Source organism: Bacillus rossius (assembly GCF_032445375.1).
Source record: "Bacillus rossius redtenbacheri isolate Brsri chromosome 9 unlocalized genomic scaffold, Brsri_v3 Brsri_v3_scf9_2, whole genome shotgun sequence".
NCBI classification, from domain to species: Eukaryota; Metazoa; Arthropoda; class Insecta; order Phasmatodea; family Bacillidae; genus Bacillus; species Bacillus rossius.
In genome coordinates, this window is record NW_026962013.1 from 2222338 (window position 1) to 2237510 (window position 15173).

Genomic DNA, 15173 nt, shown 5'->3' on the forward strand with positions numbered 1-15173 from the left:
GCTGTCGCAGTTTAGTCAAATCAAGAAGGAAAAGCTAGATGGAAATGAATAATTAAAACGTGTTTCGGTCATTGAACCCGTATCCTCTCGATACGACACTAGGAGAAAGGCGATTTTTTTTTTTAAGTTATGTTTCTGTAGGCGCGATATGAAAAGAATTATTAGAGTGGATGTGTTATCTAGATAAAGTCATTTCATATTTTAAAAAAAATGGAAATAGCATTGTGTGCTCAAGGTTACAATGTATTTCTTGTAGTATTACAGACTATTTCCTGGCAACTGGTTTCCAAATGAATCTTTAGTTAAAGTACTGAAAAAAAAATTTCTTTTGTTTCTTGGCTATCAAAATCGTAACAAATTTGAGAGTTTTGAAATGCCAATTAAATTAATTAATATTTTCTGAAAGAAATTCAAACCATCTCTTGAAGTAGCCAGTGGCTTTGTAGTTAAACCTAAAAAGTTTCAGTTCTGCATTAAATTAAATTTGCCTTATTTGTAGAACCCATGAACGTTAAAAATGTAACTTTGGCAGATAATTGTGCAAAAATTATGCGCTGTATATATTTTTCATTTCGTGAAAGTTAAACAATTGAAAAGTCTACAAGTTTATCTGTAATTACTGTAAATTATAAAATCTTTACCTGAAATAGGAGGCACCCCCTTAATGAGTCTGCGTCTGACCGTTCATATGCTGGCTGACCCGGGCATGATCTCGGCACCGCCACACGCCTGTGCCTGCGACCATGTGCTGGTCGGGAGAAGGCCGTGGCACCGGCGAAGTTACGGAACACTCGCCCGTGCGCACGGGGCGCACGGTGCACACTGTGCGCATGGTGCGCACGGTGCGCATGATGCACATCGTGCACATAGTGAGCACGGTGCGCACGGTGCGCATGATGCACATGATGCACATGATGCACATATTGCACACGGTGCGCATGGTGCGCATTGTGCGCATGGTGCGCACGATGCACACGGTGCGCACGGTGCGCTCGGAAGTGCCGAGCCGTAATCGCCCGACCCTCGACGCTGTCGCACTCCACCCCACACAGTCTTTAATGAACCGTCACTGGGGGGATGGTGGGTTTGGGGAGGGGGCTGATGTTTTCGGCACGGCTTCCGCGCACCCGCTTAAGATTTTAATTAATGATTTACGGCGGCTGGTTTGTTGAGCGCTCAACTAACTGATAACGCGAGCAGACAACATAATTAAGTTCGTTACCCCGTCTCTCCCCAGCTCCGACCCTCCAGGGGCGCCAACCGCGCATAAGTTACTGTCCCTGTGGCGCGGGGCGTTGGCAACACTGCTGGCACGGAGCGACCAACCCCGCGCAGTAAAGTATGAAATAATGATTGGAAACGCGAGATGAAATACGTCACGGAATGTTGCCTGTTGTAAGTCTGTCACGTTGTCAGCCTGCCTCGTGAGTCACAGAACTGGTGTGCCTTGTTCCCGGCGGCTAGGCGTCTCTCGCTTTCTTGCGTTGTTCCCTGCGCTTGCACCCGGTTCCAACTGATTTCTTATTGTGGCCGAATTTGGCTGTTTCAAATAGCTGCAGAAACTCAGTAACTGCAAATTTGATGGTTTTAAAAAACTTTGTCGTTAAACTGTTTCATTTCCAGGCTTTTATTGCTAAATCCAAAAATAAAATAAAAAACCGTTTTCATTTCTGATTTTGGAAAATTCATATTTTGGAGACATATAAATTAAAATCTTGAAAACAAGTTTAACTACAAAGAATACGTAATAACATTTAATTCTAATTCAGCATCTGCTTAATTTTCCCGATTCATACTAGAGTGGAGACTTAAAAACCATTAAATAAACACTTTTTGAGCAGATGAAGCCAATTATTAGATTCAGCAACAGTTAAATCATGAACTTGAGAAATAAATCGAATCATCGGCGAAAATAACAAATTATACAAACCAAATCATTAAGCTAACTACCGCCTTGAAAGTTGGTCCTAGTAATTAAGGATGGACAATAATAACTAGTTTTGTCTGTGTTCACTAGTGCCACTTTACTTATCGCGAAACAAATTTTTATATCCTTCAAAATATCGTGAAAACATACGTTTTGGCAAATGAAATATGCAGGATTTACTATGCTTGTGGCTTTTAGCCGCGACAAAGTTGTGAAATAGTTCTCCCCCGTTCCGGTCGACATTGAAATCGCCATCTACAGGCTTGTAGTTACATTCTGGGGCTTTGTTGAGATCCGCTGAACAGAGAAGGACCTTCTGAATATGGCGATTGCTTTGTCATTCGAGACGTCCGATAATTGTTCTTTAAGTCTGGCGCATCCACGACCCACAATAATGGCGAATTGAATTGTTTTAGCCATTTACTTTGCTGAAATGAAATAATTGTGCAACAATTGAAGCTTGCGTATCCCTAAGGTTGAGATGATTAGTCTTTTTTTTTTGTCAGTTCCCTGCCCCTCCCACACCCCTCAGTACATGATTCAATCACGTACTGTTATAAAAAAAAGAACAAAAGTTACGAATTATTCATGTATATTCTTATATTCACTCCTATGTTCGCAAAAATGTTTACTTTCTATGACTATAAACTCACAAGAATCATTTTTGATGTGTCAAAAAATTTTAAAAACTTTCAAGTCCACTACAGCGCACTCTTTTTTTTTTCTTTCCACTAGCGTGTTTGAAACTGAACACATAATTCGAATGTTGTAACCCGGAGAATTTCCAACAAGTTCCAGGTTCTGGAACTACTGTGTATTCGAGGCGCATTCTTCCAAGACAATTAATTCCGAAAGTTTACCGCACTCCCCAAATTGTGCAGGAGCGACTTTCATACGCCTTCAGCAACTGACAAGCTGCTCTTGGCCGAACGGAAGCAATAAATTTGAAAATTTCCCACGAACTATGTTCTCGTTACCGCAAAGTTTGTAGATGTTTCCCTCTCGAGACAGAGACGATGTCAGGCGTGGAAACGAGGCAACGAGCCGAGGCATTAAGGAGTATCAAGTGGCCGAGGTGATTCCGCGGGAAAAAAAATCACTTTCCTCCGTCGAATTACGCCCACGGGCTGGTATTATCCGCGGGTTGTTTCAGACCTGGCCTGGAGCCAGCCGTGCGCGGCGCCCAGACAGCATCTGCTGTTGGACCAGTCTTTGAGCGCTGCGCCGAGACGCCCTCCCACCACGTGCGCCGAGACGCCCTCCCACCACGTGCGTCTCATGTCGTCTCTGTTCGCTTCGCACCACGGGCTGCACTCGAGGTCAGGAGCGACAAGTGGCAGAACTGTAGTATGTGCGTTCACGGACAGGGATTTTTTTTTTAACGTAACAACGTCTAATAAATCGATGAACGCCGGCTGCACGCACGAAAAAGGATGACTCATTGTCCCGTAACGCTTTGTCCCGTTACGCTCACTGTACGCTTGCGCCGCATCTATCTCTCTTCCACTCGATTGGAACAACCATCGATTTGACTTTTTCGAGGCACATTAAACTTGAAACACTCCCATTCGTTTCCTACTTTTCCTATCATCGTCCTATCCTTAACAGAATAACACAAATTGGAAGAAGTTAAATAGCAAACATGTATAAAGGTTATAGTTAAAATAATCTCTTCGTTAAAGTAACAAACATATTTGAAATAATGAGTGCAAATAAAAGTAAATTTATCAATTAAATTGTATATTTCATTTCACTCCTTCTTTGTATCCATACAAAATAGTGATTATTTCAATAAAAATGATTCAATTTTATTCATAAAAGTATGCAATCATTTCATCAATGTTTTGTTATGACGTCACGTTAAACTATCTTCCGTAAACCGACTTTACAGACAAATATTTTTTTTTTTTTTTTCAAAGTTATATTCCAAAATTGTCCTGTAGGGGAATAAACGGTGGTATGGAAAATGCTAGGCTGTTGTGAATTGCTTCTTAAAACTGGGTGTGTGAGAGGCTGCGATATAACAATCTACTATTGTTTACTGGCTTATTGCACAACATTTTTGAGCAGTAAAGTAAAAAGGTGTTATTATAGTTAACTAGCTCGGGATACGCTTGAGATACGCCTTATTTCAGACTGGCTCCAGTCTCAGATAAAATACAGTGATCTCCTACGGAAGTCGTGTGGTTTCGTGTGCCTAGCCGACTTTTAGTGGGGTTCTTCAAGATTTTTTGAAACTTACTTGGTTTAAAGTTATTTTGAGGTTTTCTCGGGTGATCTAAATACACTCAGCTCTTCATTCTCATTGTGATGGCTGTGGGCAGGATTCCTGACGTCTGGCGTCACGTAGTTATGCAGACCTACAAGATTACAGCAGGCTCATGTCTTTTATTTACATCAATATTGTATGAAATCCCTAGATATTTACCTTGGTATTTGGCTCTTCTTTTATATTTTCGTCTCTTATCAGTTTTTTCCATCACATTATTCTTTTTCGCGTTTTTAAATAAGTTTTATTCCATGTTCCTCTTCGTGGAGGTATCGGTTCAGTGATTCCTTTAATTTTAAAAGTACTGGCCAACATTATAATTTGTTTCGTGCATTATTAAATCAACTTTGTGCTAATGCGTTTTCAAAAAGGAATCCTCTTTTTTTTTTTTAAGTAATTCGTGTTTGAATAATCCAGACTAACCTATAACCACTCTTACAAAATTGCTTATGCTAAACGTTAAAAACTGAAGCAAGGAACTCCAATTTGTTATTATTTCTAAACGTTTTGCCATAATGTCTGTTTTAAATATATTTACATAAATATTTTGTGGCAGATCACTAGATATAACAACTCTAATCTTTTTTTTTAGATTTTTACAGTGTGATATCGACAGGATTTACACTGTAATTACCAAGAGGAAATATCAGATAATTCACGGGGAAACTGGTAACATGAAACTTGCAGTGTTCTACGAACACTGACATAAAAGATCGGTTGACTACTTTGAATAATGACTCCACTCTAACAGCCGCTGCACCGAGGTGGTTACGAGCGTGGCAATGTCCTGAAGGTCCTTCAGCGGTGGATGCCCGTGTGTCGTCTTACAGCGAGGTCCTTAGAGGTCCTTAGAGACGGAGTGACACGCCACAACACGAACTGTAAAAGGAATATGCCTCTGTTAGATACCACCGCGGCATTTAGGGGCATATCTCCAGTATTCAACTCATCTTCGGCTGCAGACTCATCACTAGAGACCGGAAATTTCGCGAATTCATTTCGCGATAGGCTAAAATACAAATAGTTATACCTCAGTGCTGCCTCTGCCATTGGCTCACAACTCACCTGGATGACTCTTGGGCCAATGAGAAACACGCCCGAGCAAAGCTTTATCAAATCACAGGCTGCTACGTTGGACGTCTCACAAGACAGAAGCCAATCAGTGGATGACATTTGACAGAGTGTATGTAGAACTATGGAGTTCATCCTGCAGGTCATTGAACCCGCGAATTTTTCCAGTCCCTACTCATCACGAAGGAAAAAAAGTTAAAACCATGTTTACGACTAATAGCCTAATTATTCTTCACTTGGCTGGTATACGCATTTAAACTTGGAACCGACAAATAGTTTATTGCAAATAATAGACAAATTATTTAAAATAGAAAACTTAAAGTATGGAAAATATTTCATTAGTCACAGTTTTACAACCAACACTACTTTCCGCTATCGTATACATATTTTAATGGAAATGATTGGAGGAATGACATTATTTCACCATAATTGTTTTTGGCTATCTCTGCTGTGGATTTATGATAGCAATTAACGTTGTATTAGACCACTTTAGAAAAACCGTTAATAACTGGCCAGCCCGAGACAACGGCCGAGCGGGGTAACTGTTGGCGTCCGCCCCTACGGTGTTCGCCGGGACAGGTTTGGGGGGCAACTTTGAGATCGTGAATGTGATTGGCTGGAGCACGTACCTCCAGCGCGCGAGTTCAGCACATTACCACTACTTCACCTCGCACCGCCGTGTGGAACAGAGCCTTATCACGGCGCATTCTGGGTTGGCGAAACTTCTGTCAGCAACCCCGGCTCACCACTTTGAGACAAATTGTAGAAATAAACTTTAAAAAATATAACCTAATCTAACCCAGGTTGAGTTCGGTTCACACAAAAAAAAATCGCAATTGTTCATAAACTACCTGTAGCACATCAAGTGCTCTAACTTTACTTGTTCTTTTAAACCACCCTGTCAACACCAGCACACGAACTGCACCATAACTGTTCCGAAACTACCCGGAGCGCATAAAATGCACCGGATTTGAGAAACAATCGTAGGAAATAAATAAAAATCAGTCTAACCCAACCTGGGTTGCGTTCGGTGAAAACCAAAGCATCGTAGTTGTTCCAGAACTGCCTGTAGAAGTCAAGTGCAATAAGTGTACTTTTTTTGTTATTTTAAGCCACAGAGCTTTTCAAGGCACGGAGCAGCCCGCCTTACAGAGGCGCAGTGTCTTCTACAGGGGCAGATTCCTCGCTTCCTGTCAATTCCGCGTGTTGATGTATTTTCAGTGGCCTACCACTTAAATGGAGAGCCTACAGAGCATACCCCGACATGTTAAATTCTGACCACTTCCAACAGTAGAGTCCTGATTATCCGAGTTTCCGTGATATCCGAGCCGACCTGAATCACCATTACCGGCAAAAACATCTGCTTGAGGACCTATAAAGTTATCTAACCGTAGTCGAAAGCCTAAAGGAAATTGACCTCATAGATGAATGACATTCACTCGTTGTGCGAAACATGGAGTTAAGTGAAAGAATCTCCGCTGAAGAAAAGATTGGGAGAAATTCGCCCTGAAAAATTATACCTCTGGGATAACTGAAGACGGGTTTTCTCGTGATATCCATGTCATCCGACACTTGGCGAGGCTTCCGCGGTTCGCAGTGAAACTTCATTCCTATTTGCAATCAGTACAGCAGTTATTTGGCGCAAACTATTTATTTAAATTTGTTTCGCCGTGTCGTGACAGTGAGCCAGATCCCAGCATGCGAACGCAGGAAGGAAAATCCTCTGGCTATTTCCCGCGGGTGACTTCAGTTAAGGAGGTGCCTCCCATTTCAGGTCATGATTTTATATTTATACTAATCAGTGATCAACTTTTAGACCTTTTTGATTGTTTAACTTTCGCGAAAAGAAAAATATATTCAGCGCATACTTTTTGCATAATTAGCTGCCAAAGTTCCATTTTTAACGTTTTTGGGTTGTACAAATATGTAAGGAGAATTCAATTTATTGCAGAACTGAAACTTTTTTAGTTTTAACTGCAATGCCACTGGCTACTTCAAGAAATGGTTTGAATTTCTTTCAGAAAATAATAATTATTTTTACCTGGCTTTTAAAAATTCTCAAATTTGTAACGATTTTTACAGCCAAGAAACATGAAATGAGTTTTTGTCCGTATCACTTTAAGTTCACCTCACAGTAATTTTTATTAACCATTTTATTTGTCTCTATTTGAGTTATCTCTTACGCTTAATACGTTTTAAACAATTTTTTTTGCGAAAAGTCTGAAGTAATATTATATACAAACGAATAGAGACCGTAAAAATTCGCGGATTCATTTCGTGATAATCTAGAATCCAAAAACGTTTGGCCTTTTGCTGCATCAGTGATTGGGCCACAGTTTATGTGAATGATACTCGGCCAATGAAAAACCTTTAACAAAAGAAGTATCGAATCACTAGCGTCCCAGTTAACAGGTGTCACGAGTCAGTAGCCAATGAGCAAATGTAATTTTCCCACGTACATAGAGGATCATGCAGTATATCCTACAGGTCATTGAAATTGCGAATTTTTCCGGTCTCTACAAACAAAACAAAACACTGCACCGAAGCCAACGGACGTGTGGACGCATCAGTGGATGCGAGTGTCGCAGTGGGCGCAAGCAGGGATGCGCCGGCATCCATTGCGAGGATTAGGAAGCCACGCAAAGATGGTCGCGCCCACTACCATGCCCTTTCGGAGGATCCACTGGGCTGGTGTCAGGCTGCGGCCTGAGTCTGAGTTTCAGTGGCTCGCAGCCCGCCGTCGTCTGGAAGCTCTTTCACCTTAACGCTGTCGAACAACCGAACAAACCGCGGCTGTTATGTTTAATAAATCCAAAACAGTGCTATAAACTCTACCTTAAGATGGTATGTAAGATCTTAAGACGCCATCTTAGTACCAAAAGTTTTTTTTAAGACGTATTTTTACCCTACGAAAACATGGGCGTTTACTATGAATATTATTTTTGAATTAGACACCGCGTGTGAAAATACCACATGCCTAGGAACCGGAAAAATTCGCGGATTCAATTACCTCTAGGATAGCCTCCATTATCCTCTGCACATATCAAGTAAACACGTGTGTTCATTGGTTACTAAATTGTGAGTCGTCTCCACTGGGTTGCTTGTGATTCGACTTCTTCTTTGGTCGATAGTCTCTCATTGGCCCAGAGAGCTCCAGTTAAACTGCGAGACATTAGCAGAACCATCAGAATTATACACATGTTTGAATTTCAGCCTATCGCAAAATGAATCCGCTAATTTTTCCGGTCTCTACTAATGCCAATATACGAATGGTACTTGAAAATATCGTAATGCTCCTTCGCTGCGCTGTCAAAGGCCAACTTCCAAAAGTAAATTTTAAAAAATACACGCCGCCTGGGAGGAGCGCAGTGAACCAGTACTCCCCTCCCCTCGCTGGTTCCCCCTCCCCGCGACATCCATCACCGGTGGAAGCCACGTGACGCGCGAGGCCCCGCCCCCTGAGCCGCGACGGGCAGTCGGCGGCCGCGCGCGCCGGCGAGCTGACGGTCGACCACTGCGGCGATGAGGCGTCACACATGGACCGGCCGCGACCCGCAGGTACCCAGTCCGGCACGCCCTGCAGTCCGGCACCATCTTCCCGTCTTCCCGTCTTCCCGTATTCCCGTCGTCCCGCGGAGCAGTGGAACCTCTTTGGCCGCGAGGGGAGTAGAGCTTCACGGCTGAATTTCAATGCACGATTTCTGACGCTAAGCGGTTGCGGACGGTGCAGAAAACTGGGCGGGGCCACAAGTTCCACGTGGCTTAGTGCGGCTCAGGTTGAACCCCAGCCATGCTGCAGGGATAGGCGTGTCAACCATCCGACTTGCTGGCATCTAGTAAGGGAGTATCTGGGCAACACAGCGGGGTTTGAGCTTATTTTGAAGTGAGTAATATATTTTTTTTTTAATTCATGTTTAGTTTAAAAATTCTTATTTAACTCTCTCTCTATTTCTATCTGTCCCTGCCGTTTTTTTCCCATACTTATGATTCGAGGTTTGAATTGCCAAAGAAGTTTCACTTCTATCGCTTGCACTGAGTTACACGCGCTCTTTTTTTTTTTTTACAACTCTTTCAGCTATTTAACTGTTACTGTACACAGGGGGAAAAAATCCTGTACTTTTAAGAAGATTCCTTTTGACACCAGTTGCCAAAATAATCAGTTTGTAAAACTTCAAGAAATATATTGTAAGCTTGGACAACATATGGCTGTGGTTATTTTTGCATATATGAAACACGTTTTTTTCTTCTTTCAATATCATACTGAGTATTTATTAAGAAAATTGGTGCGTAATTTTATTCTTCAATTGGTGTTTCATTTAAATATAATTTATTTTTAAAACCATGGAAAAGATAATCGAATATTCAATAATCTAACGTTATATTTTTTCACCGTTTTAATTAATATATGGAGTTAATCCTGGAAAGCTTTACAGGGAACGATTTGCAAATAACTGTAACTATTGTAACTACTGGGACAACACAAAGCATAAATTCCCGGGTAAGAATTCGAACCCAGTAGTACTGCGAACACTATTTTGTAGTTGTTTTCGTGTTCATTTACACATTTAAATTAATTTTTAATTTCTTTTTATAAGAAAACATTACAGTGTACCGTGTATAAATTTTTCTTTAATATTACTGTTGAAATTTATAATGACTTTTGTTAATCCGGCGTAATCGCTAATCTGGCTCTTCTGTGTTCTCCAACTGTGGGATCAAAAGCCTCAGCTACACTGTATTAAAGTTGCTAGAATACTTTCTTGTGAATACACTAATTGTCTTTGTACACTTAACACATAAACTGCTCTACTTGAATTAGGCTTTTCCTGTCGTTCGTTCCTGTAACTGAAGCCACTGTATAATCAGTAGATTTCACTAATTTCTCAGTGAGTTCGTATCTTTAATCTCAGGTTCATTGTGATTTACCAGCCAGTAACCACTTGTTGGAAGAATTTCTATTTACTTGCAGTCTTTGATTCAAACCACTGGCTCATATTTAGATTTTAAAGCAATTAGTTTTGACAAATCAAGCGGTATTATATTGTTAATTCTACAATTCATCACTCATGCGTATATTAAACTAATAGTTCCATACGAAAAATCAATTACTGTACCTCCTAAATTCAAATAAAACTGGAGTTAATCCGTATATTTTGTGAGTTCAGCATAAATTTGTTAAGGAAGCGGTACAATGAATTACTGTAGCATTGCAATAAAATATTTTAGCAACTATGTTCCCGAAAAACCTTTCGTTGTAAACCGTTTAAAATTTTTGACAATGTAGCCAAACTATTCGTTGAATATTGGTAAACTATCGGACATTCTGCTGTTGGGCCTAGCTTCGACCAGTGTTTCAAGTAAAAACACGCGTATAATTATGTCAGTATCTTTGAAGCCAACTATGTACTCACATTATTGTTCAAATGACTATAACGGATATTTTACAGTGGATTTTAGACAGTAAAATGGTAAGTAGAAGTGACATTTATCGTTCATTGCGTTCAATAAAATGCGACTCATTCCATACTGCCAGATTTGACTATAGGCTAATTTAATTTTTAGTAATACTTTATGCATACAAGTTCCACTAAAAGTATAAGACTATATGAAGATTTAAGATAGTAATATTTGGATTCTAAATTTGCGTTCAAATTTCTTATTAATATTGCCCATAAATAGGAGCGTATGATATACAAATAAATAATTAGAGCTCTAGAAATATTTACTAAAATTAAAATTTTGTTTTTTTAATGTTTTTTAAGAGTATAGATTGTAAAAATGTTATACTTTAAAAAATCTTAAGAAAAAATATCTTAATTTGTAAATAAAGCTGAGTAAACAAATATTAGTACATTTTTCAACGTTTTATTGCAGTTTTAGTGGAAGAGCTACAGACGTGATAGCGTTTTCATACTGAGCAATTATTCTACAATAGAAAATTCAAGATGTAATTCCTAGCAGCTGCTTAGAACCAAAACATTATTATATTAAATCTACTAATGGTCTCAAACTTTTTTGAGACCTGTACATAACGCACTTTTATTTAAAGAGATTTATCTACTCTCGGCGACTTCAATTTTTCCCCAGTTGAATGTCATATTTATTAGCTATTTAATTTTGGAGATTTGTTTGAACTAGGAAACTTTTCAAATTTCAATTCAAAGTTTTACTAAATTAGCATTGAAATGGATTTACACTTCCTTTTTTCCTATGCTTAAATTATTCTGGAAAATGTAGGTATGTGAAGCCATTATCATCCTGTGAAGTTTGCGTATCAAAATGTATAACCAATTTAATAGCTTTATTTTAATACAATTTTTCTTCATTATAATAGAAATCCTGAACGAAGTTTCCAAATAATCGTAATACAATGTATCTACTAAAAAATTAAATATAAAACCAATCTTTTAAAGAAATATTTTGACACTTATAGAGTTCTAAAATACAATTAGGTATGTTTTCCTCGAATTCAGCAGCCCCTAATGTCAATGTTTAATCGCGAAGAACATGTTAAAACTGATCTCGTACGAGTAGTTATAATTTCTTCGTTTATATTAATTATATTTTACACATAACTTAAATAAAAATAGCAAAAACGGCCTATTTGTCATGGGTGTTAGAAATAAAATGTCCGTAAAAAATTACTTACAGTTTCTCTAAGGGTCCATTACAAATATAACATTCGCCACTACGCCATCTATACTCCAATGTAACCCTTGTACGTTGTTTTCCAGATGTCCAATTATATTGCAGACGCTTGCAGGGTTCTTTGGACGTCAACAGTATTTTCGCCTTTCCGAAAAGTGTAGAAGTAAAATATGTATTTCTAATTGGGCATGTCACGTGTATGTATGTCCCCCGATGAATAATGGCAACGTCGCTTTTGACAAACCTCACGCCCGACTATTGAAGGTGTCTGCAAAATATTAGTGGCTATTCTTCCGCAATCGTATGTAATTTAAAAAAAAAAAAAATTTAAAAAATAGTTTAATGCCGTCTTAAAAGGAGAAATAAAATTTGTCAAAAATCTTTGAAGTGACAAAGGTTTCGTTTCAAATAATTCCCCCCCCCCCCCCTCAAAACCCCTGCCACCTTCCCAAACAAATGACTTAGTTTGTGAACAAAGTCGTTTAACCGCGTATTCTGAGTTCTACATGTTGCAATAGTTACCTGGTGCTACTTCCGGAACATTTCTACATTGTTTTTAGCTTAGTGGTTCATAGATCCCAAAACCCAACGACAACTATAATGTGTGTGTATATATATATATATATATATATATTTTTTTTTTTTATGCGGATTGTGACCTAAGGTTCTTCCCAAGACTGTTAGGTACTTTTGAAGGTCAAAGTAAACAACTTTTTAACGCAAATAATTAAGAAATTATTTAATAATGAACACCATCTGGATATTTTTTATCTGAACCAATTTTCACGACCAATTAAACATTATTTTATGTCTTCAAATGATTTATTTTAATAATTTAGTTTAACAACTCAGAAAAATGGTTGTAAAATAAAAATGTTACCACAATTATTTCAATGATATAATTTGACAACAGCGACAAGTTGTAGGACTTTCTTCAAATAATCATATTCCGTCGTAAATACTTCCTATATTATATGCAAAAAGAATATTTTAGGTTTGACTTCAAAAGTGTATACCAAACTTATATTGTATGCATGTTTTCATCGTTCTGTTTTTTTCGTGATGTACTGTCGAAGTTTATAGGTCGAATCCGGTATCATACTGTATGTTATCACGTCTTATGGAAACAATAACTGCCATAATAACTCACAAATTAATTCCACACTAAACCGAAAAATAAAATAGAAATGAAAAATCTTGGTCGAGTTCGTTAATGGGGATAAATGGATCGAGGGAGAAGAAATCGGTACGGGTTTTTTTTACGGTTAAAATCAGTAAACTTCCCTTTGTATGAAATATATTGCATCAGTTTTAAGTTTTTTATTATAACTAGGGGCTCGATTAAACATGGAAATTCACTAAAACCTGAAATTTTATTCAAATCTCTGATCATGACAAAATTATTTTTTTTAAAAAAACTAAGCAGTTACGTGTTGTAAAAAAAAATCTTAGCCTAGCAGCATTTTTTTTTCTGATAGGTCATCGTATCTTTTCATAGCGCATTTCCCCTGAATACGCATATAGGCCCTATATGAAATATTTCACCATCTACTATCACGCCATCTTTTAAAAACAAAACAGTAGTGACGTCAATTTATTCTGGAACAGCGGTTCAACACAACGCAACGCCCCAAAATAGCTGAACAGAACTCCGTGCGATATTCCGCTTATAACTGTCTTATGTCGTTGCCAAGTCGATGACATTTATTTGAGAGATTAATAGACGGGAAACTCTCGCACGCATATGGTCCACTGGCGACACATGTTCCTTCTCTCGATGATATTTCATTCGTGGAATATCCCTGAGCTACGCCCTGCGCCCACGCCAGTTCGCTTCATATAGTCTGTGCCACGTACCTTGTTTAAAAATTTACAGTTCCTAAGAGTAGTATTTGCCAATGTTCTGCATATCCTTTTTGCCGTTATTGTTATGCCAACAGTGTTTCTAGCATCATACGCGATTGTCAGTGATTGTAAACAAATGTAATAAGTTACCTTTCAAGTGACCGTTGTATAATTAAACCATTGTTATTACTTTTGAGAACTGTCAATAAAATCAGAGACAAGTTACATTACACAGCCTTTATCTCGGTACCGGCGCCTTCAACTGTGTGTAAATAATGGAACTCTGTTACCGAATATACTGTGTAGTACGTAAAGTGAATGTCGAGATAGAATTTAAGCTTATGTACATTGTAATTTCTGTCTAGGCAAACATTGTATCTCCCTGCGTTGTTCCTACATCAGATACAGTGATAATAGACGCGAAAGAAATATATCGTTTTTGTCGTACAGTGCCATCAATGATTATATCGTCTGTTAACGCGACCATCATGAGAGAGAAAATTATTTCGCTATATAATTAGGCAAGCATGATACCGATATCGTACTTAGAAGTATTTAATTGGTGCTATAAATTTTCTCGCTCATTCTTTAAAAAAAAAATCTTCACTTACAATATTTTTGCGATTAAAAGGACGTCATAGATTTACTGTTCATGTCCTGTCACTTTATTTTGAAGCACAAACAATATATTTTATGTATATATATTAATCATAAATTTGGCACATAACTTACATCAATTGATTGTTCAGGTAATGTATTTATTTTTCATGTCATAGTGCCATCTACTGTACAAATTGCACTATATGCTATGGAGAATCTCATTCTTTAGATTGCATTGTGCATTTAAATGGGAATTTACTGTCTCTTTCTAATGCACGATCTCTGCTATTAGCGCTGTCCTTCTTCGGTGTGCGCTGTTAACAGATGCCCGCCATAGAGCGCAAATGTTTCAGAGACAACATGGTAATAATGAAAATTCGTAAAATCTATCGGAAAAATTGTATTTTTTAAGGTAAAATTTAGAATAAGAATTGTGTAAATACATTTTATGGTGTATTGAATCTGATAATTTCCATTTTTTTTATTTATAAGGAGATGTAAACGAAAGACGCCATCTTAGTTTCAGCAGTTTTTGTTTACATTTGGTTTATATTGTTAAATTTTAAGAATTTTGGCTCTTTTCAGCATTGCACATATTTTCATTGAATGCCTTGCTATAAAAATAGTGACCGTTTCAAATAGTTTCGCCTGAGAAATAATAATTGGTGTTTAGAATTTAATTTTTTTTTCTGTCAAGGTGACTACAACTATAATAATACTGTCAGTAGACACTGTGTTACAATCTTAGAAAAATCAAGAAATTGTATAATTAAAATTACACATCAAAACTTATTACGATTAATAATGGTATAC

General features: G+C 38.1%; 1 protein-coding gene across 1 annotated transcript in view; it reads left to right on the forward strand.

Moving 5' to 3' along the window:
* The first annotated feature begins 743 nt into the window (after nucleotides 1-743).
* LOC134543223 (monocarboxylate transporter 2-like) overlaps nucleotides 744-15173 on the forward strand; it is a 77572-nt gene continuing 63142 nt past the window's right edge. Inside the window, exons 1-3 of the mRNA XM_063388126.1 lie at nucleotides 744-1008; nucleotides 3081-3246; nucleotides 8731-8825. Coding sequence (XP_063244196.1) covers nucleotides 744-1008; nucleotides 3081-3246; nucleotides 8731-8825 — 526 coding nt within the window. The remainder of the gene's footprint in view (nucleotides 1009-3080; nucleotides 3247-8730; nucleotides 8826-15173) is intronic.